Raw genomic sequence first — 15018 nt, forward strand, 5'->3', positions numbered from 1 at the left:
TATCTTTCAAAATTTTACAGCCACTGAACGACATTTTAAGATGGAAACCCCGCTTCCACGCCCATCTGTCAAATATAGGCAGAACCCAGACCCTAATTGGTATGGCCCCGTTCCATTGATAACCTGGGGACGAGGGCATGCCGCTGTGCTTACTCCCACAGGTCCGTTGTGGGTCCCTGCCAAAAATGTGCGACCGTGGCACGATGACGTGGCATCAAAGCCTCGAGAACCCGATACCCAACTTCAATCTGAGCCTAATCGAGACCTTTCCAGTGTGCCGAGCCACAAAGACGGCACCAAAGGTTACCTGGGGGCAGGTGAAACGACTGGCGCAGCAGGCTCAGCAAACGCTGGAGAATAACAAGGCCAAGCCTACCCCCAAGAATTTTACTGCTGCTATCTTTGCTTGTTTGATTGCTAATTCTTTTATCATATTGTTGTGTTGTTTTTGTGTGTTACCGGCTAGGGCCGAACCCGAATTGCATAGCTGCATGCGTTATAATATATGGGCTCGACTTGCGATCCTTGCCAATCAATCCTCCTTTTGTTTACAGCAGGCCCCTGAGATGCATGGCCTGTTGGGCACCTGCCTGGTCCCAGTATGTAAGGCGCCGGGCAGTGCTGCACATGCAACGGGGATGTCTAATTTTATAAATGTCACCGAGATTCAATATTCTTCTATGAGCCTATGGGGCCAGGCCACTTATGTGAAACCTGCAAGTGCCTTGTCCCTCTTTACCCCACGGGTAGCCAATCACGCCAATTTGACCTGTGCACGGATGGTTAATTGCACACGTCACAAGCCCCCAAAAGGATGTTTGCGGGTGGGTACCCCAAAATGGAATTGTACGCGCTTTCAAAATGTGTCCAGCAATTACGGGCACATCTTGTTACCAGAGGGTTGGTTTTTTACGTGTGGTCAGAGGACCTTTAATTATATTCCGGCCAATATTTCAGAAGCTCAATGTTGCCTAAGCAGGCTCACATTGATACTCCCCACAAGGTCAATGTTGACTGGCTCCCGAATTAATGAGGCCCGCACCCGACGCCGGCGAAACTCAACCCCCATGAGATCAGAATGTAATGCCAATGTCAACCTTTTCAGTCGGGCTGAGTACATCTCTCTGGCTGTCTCCTTGGTGGGTCTCCCAGCTTTGGGAGTAGCCAATCACCAACAGCTTAGTCGATTGGCATGTGCCTTAGCGAAAAATATTAATCATGTTTGCCGCCTTGGCCTTGCTGAATTAAGAATAGGAGGAGCTTTGCAATGCCATATTAGATAATAGAGCGGCAATTGATTACTTGCTATTGCTCAGCCATGTGGGTTGTGAGGAGGTATATGGCATGTGTTGTTTTAATCTAACGGACAATTCTAAATGGATTCAAGCACACATAGATAACTTCCAAGAATTGGCACAACACATTCAGCAGGACAGGAACCCATCATGGTGGGATGACCTTTGGGCGTGGCTGCCATCCATGGGATGGGTCCGAACTGTTTTGCAATATGCTTTGATTGTTATCGCCTGCTTGATTGGTTTTTTTTGCTTTGCTCAGTGTATTCCTAATATAATTAGGATGTGTTTTATACCCTGTCGGCGCAAACCCCTGCCTACACTCCAAGCCGTCATGTATGCATATAAAATCATGAAACATGCGGACCAGGCACGGGTCGACAAAACAGAAAAGGAGGGGATGTAGGAACTTTACACTTCTTAAGCACTAAGGGGGTTGGAAAACCGCCCCCGAATTTAGAGCGGCCGAAGTGGTTCCCACCCCCCCACACTCGATCAGGAGACACAGATTAAGCGCTGACCAGGTGTTTACCACTGGAACACACAATGCATGGAGCACCAATCAGGGGAGGAGGCGAAGTAGTAGGATTGAGGTTGCACATGCGCATAATAGAATGATTTATGTAACCATTATAATAAAAGGACGTGGAAAACCCCCGCTTGGGGCGCTCCACTGGAACAGACTGACGGACTTGGCTTTATTTATTGCAACATCCCTCAAGGCATATCCTTGTAGCCCTGTGCTGGGCCTCTCTAGTAGCCCTGCTCTTTGGCTGTGCAAATTCAGCCTCCAGGCGTTGAATCTCGGAGGTCCATGCCTGACTGAATCTTTCACCCTTCCCTTCACAAGGGAGGGTACAGCACGCGGATATAACCACGGGGATGCTGCTTTCCCCCAAGTCCAGCTTCCCATACAGAGATCACCAGTGCCCCTTTAAACGGCCAAAAGCACACTCCACAGTCATTTGGCACCGGCTCAGCCTGTAGTTGAACCTTGCTGCTGTCCAGGCTCCCTGTGTACGGTTTCATGAGCCACGGCATTAACGGGTAAGCGGGATCCCCAAGGATCACAATGGGCATTTCTACGTCCCCTACTGTGATCTTCCAGTCTGGGAAAAAAGTCCCGGCCGGCAGTTTCCCGAACAGGCCAGTGTTCCGAAAGATGCGTGAATCATGCACCTTTCTGGGCCAGCCTGCATTAATGTCAGTGAAACGCCCATGGTGATCCACAAGCACCTGGAGAACCATAGAGAAATACCCCTTCCGATTAATGTACTCGGAAGCTAGGTGGAGTGGTGCCAGAATAGGAATATGCGTCCCATCTATCGCCCCTCCACTGTTAGGGAAACCCATTTGTGCAAAGCCATCCACAATGTCCTGCACATTACCCAGAGTCAGATGATACTAAACTGCTCAAGATAGTTAAGACCAAAGCAGATTGTGAAGAACTTCAAAAAGATCTCACAAAACTAAGTGATTGGGCAACAAAATGGCAAATGAAATTTAATGTGGATAAATGTAAAGTAATGCACATTGGAAAAAATAACCCCAACTATACATACAGTATGATGGGGGCTAATTTAGCTACAACGAGTCAGGAAAAAGATCTTGGAGTCATTGTGGATAGTTCTCTGAAGATGTCCACACAGTGTGCAGAGGTGGTCAAAAAAGCAAACAGGATGTTAAGAATCATTAAAAAGGGGATAGAAAATAAGACTGAGAATATATTATTGCCCTTGTATAAATCCATGGTACGCCCACATCTCGAATACTGTGTACAGATGTGGTCTCCTCACCTCAAAAAAGATATTCTAGCACTCGAAAAGGTTCAGAAAAGGGCAACTAAAATGATTAAGGGTTTCGAGAGGGTGCCATACGAGGAAAGATTAAAGAGGCTAGGACTCTTCAGCTTGGAAAAGAGAAGACTAAGGGGGGATATGATAGAGGTATATAAACTCATGAGTGGTGTGCAGAAAGTGGATAAGGAAAAGCTATTTACTTATTCCCATAATACAAGAACTAGGGGTCACCAAATGAAATTAATAGGCAGCAGGTTTAAAACAAATAAAAGGAAGTTCTTCTTCACGCAGCGCACAGTCAACTTGTGGAACTCCTTACCTGAGGAGGTTGTGAAGGCTAGGACTATAACCATTTTTAAAAGGGAACTGGATAATTTCATGGTGGCTAAGTCTATAAATGGCTATTAGCCAGGATGGGTAAGAATGGTGTCCCTAACCTCTGTTCGTCAGAGGATGGAGATGGATGGCAGGAGGAAGATCACTTGATCATTGCCTGTTAGGTTCACTCCCTCAGGGGCACCTGGCATTGGCCACTGTCGGTAGACAGATACTGGGCTAGATGGACCTTTGGTCTGACCCGGTACGGCCGTTCTTATGTTTGTTATGTTATGTTAGAGTCACGGTTCTTCTTAGCAGGACGCGATTAATGGCCCTGAAAACTTGCATCAACACGATTCCAACGGTCGACTTTCCCACTCCAAACTGGTTCGCAACTGATCAGTAGCTGTCTGGAGTTGCCAGCTTCCAGATTGCAATAGCCACATGCTTCTCCACTGGCAGGGCAGCTCTCAATCTTGTGTCCTTGTGCCGCAGGGTGGGGACGAGCTCCTCACACAGTCCCATGAAAGGAGCTTTTCTCATCTGAAAGTTCTGCAGCAACTGCTCGTCATCCCAGACTTCCATGATGATGTGATCCAACCACTCAGTGCTCGTTTCCCGAGCCCAAAAGCGGTGTTCCATGGTGCTAAGCATGTCCATGAATGCCACAAACAATTTCATGTCATACACATGACATGACTCACTATCATCGTCAGACTTCTCACTGTCACTTTGGATCTTAAGGAATAGCTCAACTGCCAAATGTCATGTGCTGCTCCTTGCTCCTTGTTTTGTCACCTGCCACTACTGAGAACAGCCTAGCTCCATTCTTTTTGGAACCCCCTTTCAGGTAGGTGAAGGCTGCTATCAAATCCCCCCTCACTCAGTCAGTCCCCAGTGTGTAGCAGTGTATAGGATTCTTCCATCCTAAGTGCAGGACTGCATTTCTCCTTGTTAAAACTCCTCAGATTTCTTTTGGCCCAATCCTCCAATGTTTCTAGGTCACTCTGGACCCAAACCCTGTCCTCCAGCGCTTGGATTCTTTACATGCTTTCACAGAGCGAAGAGCACATGTTCCATGATTTCATAGGGCAGAGTTTTATGCTATAGGGAACTTTCCCTGTGTGGATCTGACAGGTGGATCAACAAAGACACATTGTGACCCTTCTCAGGGTGCTGAGGGCTGAGAGTCTCCTTGTTACCACCTGCCACAAGGAAGAGGGACATTTGCATTTGGCAGTGGAGGGCAACAAAAATGATTAGGGGGCTGGCTGGAGCACATGACTTATGAGGAGAGGCTGAGGAAGCTGGAATTGTTTAGTCTGCAGAAGAAAAGAATGAGGGGGGATTTGATAGCTGCTTTCAACTACCTGAAAGGGGGTTCCAAAGAGGATGGATCTAGACTGTTTTCAGTGGTACCTGATGACAGAAAAAGGAGTAATGGTCTCAAGTTGCAGTGGGGGAGGTTTAGGTTGCATATTAGGAAAAACATTTTCACTAGGAGGGTGGTGAAGCACTGGAATGAGTTACCTAGGGAGGTGGTGGAATCTCCTTCCTTAAAGATTTTTAAGGTCAGGCTTGACAAAGCCCTGGCTGGGATGATTTAGTTGGGAATTGGTCCTGCTTTGAGCAGGGGGTTGGACTAGATGACCTCCTGAGGTCCCTTCCAACCCTGATATTCTACGATTCCCACATAGTAACTTTTAAAGCTCTTTGAACTGTTTGCAGCACCATTATCCCTCAGCTTGTCCACGAGTGCCCCATTTTTGCTTTTTGCAGTTTGCTCTCTTTTGAGATGGACCCATTTGTCCTTTCTATTGTCCCACAAGTAATCTGAATGTGCCCTTCCTATCAGGAACTAGGGAGCATCACATTTATACCATTCCTCCTATTGCAAAGTTATTGTTAGAGTCACCAATGATAAAGAAGGCATCATTGCCAGTTCTCACATTGCTTTGGGTTGTGCTGAAGAGCAGTTATATTGGGAATTTTTAAAATTATATGTAAATGAAGAGGAGCAGGGGCAGGAAAGAAAGTATAATTTCAGCTTCTGTGACACTGGAAGGAGATGGGGTGACTCAGAGAATCCCTCCTTCCCCATCACTGCAGAACTGTTAAAAACTGCCTGGCTCAGGCAAAAGGTATCTTCATCATATTCTATCCATCCACTTCTCAATCTGTTCTGTGATGAAGCATTCTCCTTTGTCTGTGCTTGCAGATGATGTTTTGACTTCTTTAATCCTATACCAGAGTCACTATGACCGGAGATGAAAGTGTCAAAGTCCTGAAAGGGGAATTCAAATGGATCCCAAACACAGTGTGATCATTTGGAGTTTAAATCCCCAGTTCCATCTATTGTAAAGCCACTTTTGGCAAGGTGGGCGTTTTCCCCTCATTATGGGGATGCTAGGATACTAAAAATTTTGTAAACAACATAACTGACTCTTGAGACAGGGCTGAGTGAATCAGGTTTGAATGGATCAGAGGAGAATATGATGGGAGAATCTCTTGTCCTGATTCTGAATAATCAGTTTTTACCCACTTAGACTGTAATGGTCACTGAGTTCCCCACTTCTCTAATTTGCAAAGGAAAGGCATGACCTCTGTCATAGGATGTGTCCAGCATGTAGAAAAGCTGCACTCATCAACAATCAATATAAAGCAAAAAGTTGAAATCCATTGCCTTTCAGGTCAACAAGCCATCTAAAGGCTGGTCTATGTTGAAATCTGTGTTGGCAGAGCCACACCTCTCAATGGTGTGAAAAGTCTTCTCCACTGAGAGAAGTAGTTAATGTGACCTGAGCCCCACTATAGACAGTGTTAGGTTGTCAGAAGAATATTTCCAGTGTTTGAAGTGTAGACGCAGCCTTAGACAGATTGATCCCCTCTGGGAAGCGAGTCATGGCATCAGTTCCAAATTTGACCCATCCCCCTATATGAGAAAGTTACTAATATGGAGGGCTGAGCCAGCTGTCTGATCACCTGGTTCCTCAACTGTTGCTCCATTTGCCAACCCAGAAAAGCCAACGGAAAACCATCAAAGACAAACTATAGACATTGAAACCCTGTGGAAGTGACAAGGACAATATGAAAATGAGGAGATCGTCCTTTCTGTCAATAAAGAAAAAAGACTGATTCAGTTTATGACAGGGTGGAGAAAAACTCTCTGGGTCCATTCACCAAGGAGATTCCTAATGACCAGTGATGGTTCATGAAAGGCAGGGCCCTGGCTCCTAGGGAGTAGCAATCAGCGAAATTGACTGACGTGTGAGGTGAGAATCTACTTAGATAGGAAAGGAAAGTAACTATTAAAAAGTACAGGTTCCATTTTCTGATTTTGTTTAGTTGGTAACGGTTGGTTTCCAACACTCACATTTGTTTGTTTAAATCTCTGTCGTTAAATAAATTTTTGCTTGTTCGATAACTGTACTCAAGTGCTGTGTGAGATACAGTAGCAATGGTCCACAGTAAAACTAGTAACGTGGGATACCTCAGGAAGAGGGGATCTGGGATTTCACTGAGTATCTGATGATTCGGTCTGGACCCCAGAGGGGGACACATTGAAGGAATTCATGGGTTAGGATGGCTACTGTAGCTCAGAGGAGGGTCCTTAGGTTCCAGCAGGCTGGGTGAGTTTGGAGGGCCATTGATCACTACCCGTTGAGCCCGACGATCTAGCTAGCTTTCTATCCACCTTATAGTCCAATCATCCAGCCCATACTTCTTTAACTTGCTGGCAAGAATACTGTGGGAGACTGTATCAAAAGCTTTACTAAAGTCAAGGAATAACACATCCACTGCTTTCCCCTCATCCACAGACCCAGTTATCTCCTCATAGAAGACAATTAGATTAGTCAGGCATGCGTTGCCCTTGGTAAATCCATGCTGACTGTTCCTGATCACTTTTCTCTCCTTCAAGTGCTTCAGAATTGATACCTTGAGGACCTGCTCCATGATTTTTCCAGGGACTGAGGTGAGGTTGACTGGCCTGTAGCTCCCCGGATCCTCCTCCTTCCCTTTCTAAAGATGGGCACTACATTAGCCTTTTTCCAGTCATCCGGGACCTCCCGGATGAGGAAAAGTATTAAAGAAAAAAAAAGTATTGATAGCCCCAGAGGTTTTTATAGTGTTTATCTCCCTTGCAGATTATCTGATGGCTAACATGACTTGAGTGCCAAGAGATGGTTTTCCCACATGCACTGCATTCATAGGGCCTCTCCCGGGTGGATTCTCTGATGTTCAGAAAGGGCTGAACTCTTAGTGAAAGATTTTCCACACTCACTGCATTTATAGGGCCTCTCCCCTGTGTGGATTCTCTGATGTTTAGAAAGGTCTGAGCTGCTAGTGAAGCTTTTCCCACACTCACTGCATTTATAGGGCCTCTCCCCTGTGTGGATTCTCTGATGTTTAGAAAGGTCTGAGCTGCTAGTGAAGCTTTTCCCACACTCACTGCATTGGTAGGGTCTTTCCCCTGTGTGGATTCTCTGATGTCTACAAAAGGTTGATCTGTCCGTGAAGTTTTTCCCACACTCACTGCATTCATAGGGCTTCTCTCCTCTGTGGATTGTTTGATGACTAATAAGGTGCGAGCTGCGATTGAAGGTTTTTCCACACTCACTGCATTCATAGGGTCTTTCCCCTGTGTGGATTCTTTGATGAAGAGAAAGGGCTGATCTGTAAATGAATTTTTTCCCACACTCGCTGCATTCATAGGGCCTCTCTCCTGTGTGGATTGTTTGATGACTAATAAGGTGCCAGTTGCGACTGAAGTTTTTCCCACACTCACTGCATTCATAGGGCCTCTCTCCTGTGTGGATTCTTTGATGACTAATAAGGTGCCAGCTGTGAGTGAAGCTTTTCCCACACTCATGGCATTCATAGGGCCTCTCCCCTGTGTGGATTTTCTGATGAACAGAAAGGCGTGAACTGTGAGTGAAGGTTTTTCCACACTCAGTGCATGTATTTTTTCTCTTTCCCATGAGGATTTCCTGCTGGGTTGTGGTTTCCTTAAGGTCTTTCAGAGTTCCCCGAGAAGAAATAAATTTACCCACTTTCTCCCCTGGCTGGTTTCCCTGCTCTCTTTCTGGTCTGTGCTGAATCTCACAGGATTTTCCCTGCTCATGACTCCTGGACACATTCCTTTTCGGTCTTTGCGATAATTCTCTGTGTTTATCCACTTGCTCAAAATTTTCCTGCTGGGAATTCTGCTCCTCTTTCTCACATGCCATTGCATCACCTGCTGTGACAGAGACAGAAACCTCAAACAGGGATGGAAAGGGAAGACCAAACCAAAAAGAGTGCTGAAGACAGGTCAAATAAAAATCAGGAACTGAACTCCCTCAAACTCTTCCCCTAAATAGGAGAGAGGAGGGGGATAAATTCAGCCTTAACATCCCATCCAAATTCACAGGGGGAAGGGATGAAGCTATTTCCTGGTGTCTGCTAGGATCTACAGGAAGCCATGAGCTATATTTACCCAGAGGAGCCGATCCCTGCAAGGGACAATAATGAACTGAGACACCTCCCAAGATTTTGTAGAGCATCCCAGATGTTTCCTTCAGGCACTTACAGATTCTGAGTTGGTTTAATGTTTCCTCACCTGTGCAGGGAACTCTCAGGATCTCTCTTTCCTCTGAATGCTGGAGGTCTAGAATCCATGGCTCTTCCCATTGTTCTAGCTGGGAGATCACATCAGGTTTTAAAACTGGAAATGCTGCTCAGATGAAAGAAAACAAAGGAGTTCAGTTGATTTCATAAGACTTTGTCAAAAAAAATTCTATTAATTTAACTTCAGTGCTTAGTGTGACCTGGTGTGCCTGGGGCAGTCTTCACTGAAAATGCCAGGGTCGGGGCAGGCTGAAAAAGGGAGAGCAGATGCTCTCAAAACTGGCGGTTAATACTGAAGTTAAACTCACAGACCAGTCACAAACCGTGCTTCTGATCACCCACACGGGTAATTGAGAAGCTGAAAAAAGAAATCACGCAGCCCCCTTTATTGCATCCCAGTTCTGACTTCCAATCAGCACCTCAGTACAATACAGTGAGAGGTTATTTAAAAACTCTGCTCACACACAAAGTGTTCTTCTGACCCCAAAGGGTCAGCCACATTACTGGGTCACTATATGTTTGGACCTTACCCAAAATACCTTGCTGCCAGCCAATCCTTTTGTGACGTTGTTGACAGAACCTGTAACCATGTAAATCACTGTTGCAACCAGTTACGTATTTGCAGCAAGAATTGTACAAAGGCTGGCATTTGAGGTGTCTAGGACAAGGTTATGGTTTGCTGGTTATGATTATGATGTCTGTATGTGTGTATTGTTTTTGTAGTTGAAGTTACGAATATTGTCTCTATACTGTCTGTATTAAAACTTATGCTATGCTTCTGGGTGACATCTCACACAAGTTGGCATCAGCTCTGCCTAGCCTGCTTGATGAACCAAGAACTTTGCCAGTAGTGTATGGAATTGATTCCATTTAAACAATTCTAGCTCTTTTTCCTTTTATGAATAAACCTTTAGGTTTCAGATTCTAAAGGATCAGCAACAGCACGATTTGTGGGTAAGATAAGATTTGTATATTGACCTTTGTCTGGGGCTTGGTCCTTTGGAATCGGGAGAACCTTTTTCTTTTACTGGGGTATTGGTTTTCATAACCATTTGTCCCCATAGCAAGTGGCACTGGTGGTGATACGGGGAAACTGGAGCGTCTGAGGGAATTGCTTGTGTGACTTGTGGTTAGCCAGTGTGGTAAAACTGAAGTCCTCTCTGGCTGGCTGGTTTGGTTTGCCTAAGAGGTGCAAAAACCCCAACCTTGGGCTGTAACCACCCCGCTTGAAGCAATTTGTCCTGAATTGGCACTCTCAGTTGGGTCCCACCAGAACCAGCATCGTTACACCTTTAGCATCACAACTAAAGGTTTATTATAAAAGAAAGATAGAAAGAAAAAGGGAGTTGTTAAATGGGAAAGCCATCATATACATTCCAAAATCTATATATTAGGTTCTTAGCAGTATTGGTGAGTTGCTGGCGTGAAAGTCCATCTGGAACACATCCACAGTTTGAATGGGTCATTCAGTTCTTTGTTCAAGGCTTCAGTTTGTAGAGAAGTTGTTTGAGATGTAGGAAGAGGGATTAAAGACAAAATGGAGATGATGCAGCTGCCCTTTATGTTCCTTTTGCCATGTGGATTGTACTTCCTGTGTCCCAAACACAAGCATCATAGCACAGGGCATGGAAAGGCCTTGGAATTCTCAGTACACAGGCATACCCCTGCATGTCTTGCTGACTCAATAGGTGTATCTTGATCACGGAGAGGGCAAACTATGGCCCGGGGGCCACATCCACCCACAGGACGGTCCTGCCCGGCCCCTGAGTTCCTGGCCAGAGAGGCTAGTTCCCCCTCTTGCTGTTCCCCATTTCCTGCAGCCATGCCACTGTGCAGGTAGTGCTCTGGGGGGGGAACGCTGCGCTCTCCTGAGGGGCAGCGTGTCTAGCTCCATCCAGGCCACATGGCTGCCGGACATGCTGCTCTGAGCAGCATCGTAAGAGGGCCAGGAGTTTGGATAAAGGGCAGGGAGTCCCGGGTGCAGTCAGGGGGCGGTTGGATGGGGCTGAGGTTCTGGTGGGGAGGGGTTCAGGGGACAGAGAACGTGGGGGTTGGATAGGCACAGGAGTCCTGGGGGTCTGTCAGGGGCTGGGTGGGTGGATAGGGGTCAGGGCATTCAGGGGACAGGGAGCATAGGGGTTGGGTAGGCGGTGGGGTCCTGGGAGAGCAGTTAGGGTGGGTGGTCTCAGGAGGGGGAGGTCGGAGGTCAGGGGATAAGGAGCAGGGGGGGTTGGATGGGTCAGAGATTCTGAGGGGGGCAGTCAGGGACAGGAATTCAGAGGGGGCGGGGCCAAGCTGTTTGGAGAGCCTTCCCTACCTGGCCCTCCATACAGTTTTGTAACCCTGATGTGCCCCTTGGTCCAAAAGGTTTGCCCACCCATGCCCTTGATCCTTTCCATGGGCTCATTGTACAGCTGATGACCCTGAATGGGCCATTAAACAGTCTAGGCAATGCTGATGCCAATATGTCTGGGAGTGTCACCCAGAAACACTGCACAAGTCTGGAAATACAGATATACTCTAAATATCTATAACTCACAATAAAAAGGTGATACAAACAGAAACAAAATTATCATACTTGGAAAATCATAACATTTTACATGGCATATCTAGAACGATTCATTGCAATTTTATCACATTGGTATTAATAATATAAAGTGCCTCAATTCCATACAGTGTCACACTTTGTAAACCAGTAAATTCCCAGGACCAGCTCCCCAGGTCCTTCAAGATGCTGAATACTCTGCTTATGACGTACTGAAATACCCACATATCTGCTGGGAACACACACAGACAGTGCGCCAGTCTGTACCCCTATGTTGACTCTTCAAGAAAATTATGACCAATTTTGTACATAGTACAGCTTGTGAGGTATCATTTCAAAACACATAATCTACTGAATATTATCCTCCTGTTAAAATATGTGTAGCAACACTATGTACAGTTATGAGATTTTACTGTATTATATTACTGAAAAAATTACAATTCTGGAGAACACCCACAGACCACCAGTTCCTCAGAGACAGCAAGGCAAACAGCTGGTCAAATAGCCATTCTCTAGAGGGGGAAGGTGTGAAGAAGACATTTACATTCCTTCACTGGAAGCTCATATCTATAACAGACAGCCTGTCACCATGACTCAGCTGAGAACCGAAGTTGTTTCTAGTACAAAGGACTGAGTTATAAAAAGAGGTGAGGAAAATGCTTGACACGCTCTCTCCCTCCCACCTTTCCCTCTGCTCATGAAAACTCATGTACTGAGTTTGGGCGGCAGGGGCAGGTTAGGGGGAGTCTTGGCTGAAAGGACAGCCAGCCTCTCTCAGCATATGGTGAGAGAAACATTTGCTTTTAATCCATTTTAGCTTCTCCTGTTAGACATTAGTTTGTTTTATCTTGCATTTCTTTTGCAAACAATTCTGACTTTAATGCCTTTAAGGCAGTTAACTACCAAAAAAAATAAAAAATAAAAATAAATATTTTTTTTTAACAATCTTGCTTAATCCAAACACACTGGTTAGCTAGAACAATAAAAGTGTGTTGGAAACTCCTTTTGGGATAACAAGGCTGGTGCATGTCATTTTCCACTGATGAAATGACAGATTTCATATGAGCTTGCGTTGCTCAGTAGTGTACTGGACAGGGCAAGATGCACATTTCTGGGGGAAATCTGGGAACAGAGAATTTTCCAGGGTTCTCCGGTGGTGTACTGCAATTCGTGAGTCACTGATTAGCAGCACTCAATACTGTGTGGCTGGGAGTGAGTTACATGCTAGAGACTGTGTGTTAACTGCCCCACAGTGGCTTTTCTCACAGTAAAGCAGTGTAAAAGGCACCCAGCTTGGGGAACTGAGGGGAAACAGCTGTTCAACAGTCCAGATTGCACTGTGGTTAATGTCACAGACACTCAGTTGCAAAGCAGTTCCTAAAACACTGAGAAACTAAATCCATGTCCCAGAAATCGAAGTCTCCAGAGAGAGGGCAAGTCTCCCTGGCACTGCTTCTTGCTGAAGGACAAGTCCAGAGACAAAGAGAGTGTCCCGGTGAAGCTGGGAACAGGAAGCATGGGAGGGTGGGATTCGGTGGAGAAAGGGAACAGGAAGGGCAGGAATATTACTGAATGCAGGATTTCAGCAATACTAGATGACAGGATAACACATAGTGCAGTCCACTGGAAAACATAATCCCAACTATACATACAAAATGATGGGGTCTAAATTAGCTGGTGCCACTCAAGAGAGGGATCTTGAACTCACTGTGGATAGTTCTTAGAAAACATCCACTCAATGTGCAGAGGCAGTCAAAAAGCGAACAGAATGTTGGGAATCATTAAGAAAGGGATAGATAATAAGACAGAAAGTGTCAAATTGCCTCTATATAAATCCATGGTACGCCCACACCTCAAATACTGCATGCAGATGTGGTCGCCCGATCTCAAAGAAGATATAATGGAATTGAAAAAGGTTTAGAAAAAGGCAAAAAAATGAGTAGAGGTATAGAAGAGCTTCTGTATGAGGAGAGACTAAAAAGACTGGGACTTTTCAGCTGGGAAAAGAGACGAAGGGGGGAGAGGAGAGAGGTCTATATAATCATGACTGGCATGGAGAAAGTAAATAAGGAAGTGTTATTTATTCCTTCTCATAACACAAGGACTAGGAATCACCAAAAAAAAAAAGTATAGGCAACAGGTATAAAACAAACAAAAGGAAGTGTTTCTTCACACAATGCACAGTCAACCTGTGGACTCTTTGCCAGAGGAGGTTGTGAAGGCCAAGACTATAACAGGGTACAAAAAAGAACATGATAAATTCATGGAGGATAGGTTCATCAATGGCCATTAGCCATGGTGGGCAGGGAAGATGTCTGTAGCCTCTGCTTGCTAGAAGCTGGCAAAGCATGTCAGATGATGGAGCATTTGATGATTACCTGTTGTGTTCATTCCCTCTGGAGCACCTGCCATTGGCCACTGTCTGAAGACAGTATACAGGGCTAGGTGGATCTCTGGACAGACCCAGTATGGCTGTTTTTTATGTACTAGGGAACTGAGTGAGTCCAGTGCAATGGGAGGGAGTAGGGAAATACCTGGGTGTGGAGAACACTGGGAAATTAGAAGCTATAATTCAGGAGCAACAGACTCTAATTAGTCTGGAAAAGCAGAATGTGAAAAAGAAGAATCGGGGTCTTGTGAGTTCGGGAACAAGGGACTCAAAAATCCAAGGACCCTGCAGAGAAGAGAGATTGTGGCTATTTCACATGGTGATGGGGGAGCAAGACTCTCCATGTCTCAAGAAGTTTCATTACCAACCTAAGCCATTTTCACATGCTGGAGTGAAATCCAGATCAGTGAAGAGTTGTTTCATCTGTAATCCTGGGTGAGATTCAGTGTTCTGCTGCTGGCGCTCCCCTTTCTGGATAACCCCAGCCAGCATTCAAGGATGCACTGAGTGTCTGTGTGACAAGTAACCTGGACCGGCAGCTCTGACACCAGCAACCTGTTTGCAACACCCCAAGCACATTCTGGTCCGGGTGCAGTAGGCTCAGGGTTTGAGTGAAGGTCAGGGGTAGGAAGCTTCTGTTCATTATGCTGGACCTAACCCCCGTTTTACTTAAGCAAAGAGGAGATATCTGACACTGTGTGATACTGCTCCTGTGCTCTGATCCCAGAGTTTTCTGCGGCAGGGGAGGGTCTCTGGTAGTGTATGTGTCACTGGCATATTCGGGTGATGCTGAAAGAGGTCAGAGTAGAGGTGGTATTGTGGAGGTGGCATGAACCTTAACTCTTCATTTTCCCTTCCAAGAACTGAGGGGACAGTAGCCCTTACCCAGAGAGGTCACATTCTCATAGTTCTCCTGCATGACAGCTCTGTAGAGGGCTCTCTGAGCGGGGTCCAGCAGAGCCCACTCTTCTCTGGTGAAATACACAGCCACCTCCTCGAAGGTCACTGGCCCCTGAAATAGCAAGCGTCCAACACTCAGTACCTACTGCCCAACCCACACTCCCA

The 15018-nt window shown here is 45.9% G+C and overlaps 1 protein-coding gene across 1 annotated transcript in view; it reads right to left on the minus strand.

The window, feature by feature from the left end:
- The window catches only part of LOC123350391 (zinc finger protein 850-like), a 586050-nt gene that overhangs the window by 151533 nt on the left and 419499 nt on the right, over positions 1–15018 (minus strand). The window contains exon 6 of the mRNA XM_044988962.1: positions 7627–8371. Coding sequence (XP_044844897.1) covers positions 7627–8371 — 745 coding nt within the window. The remainder of the gene's footprint in view (positions 1–7626; positions 8372–15018) is intronic.

The sequence above is a fragment of the Mauremys mutica genome, chromosome 15 (assembly GCF_020497125.1).
Source record: "Mauremys mutica isolate MM-2020 ecotype Southern chromosome 15, ASM2049712v1, whole genome shotgun sequence".
Lineage (NCBI taxonomy): Eukaryota > Metazoa > Chordata > Testudines > Geoemydidae > Mauremys > Mauremys mutica.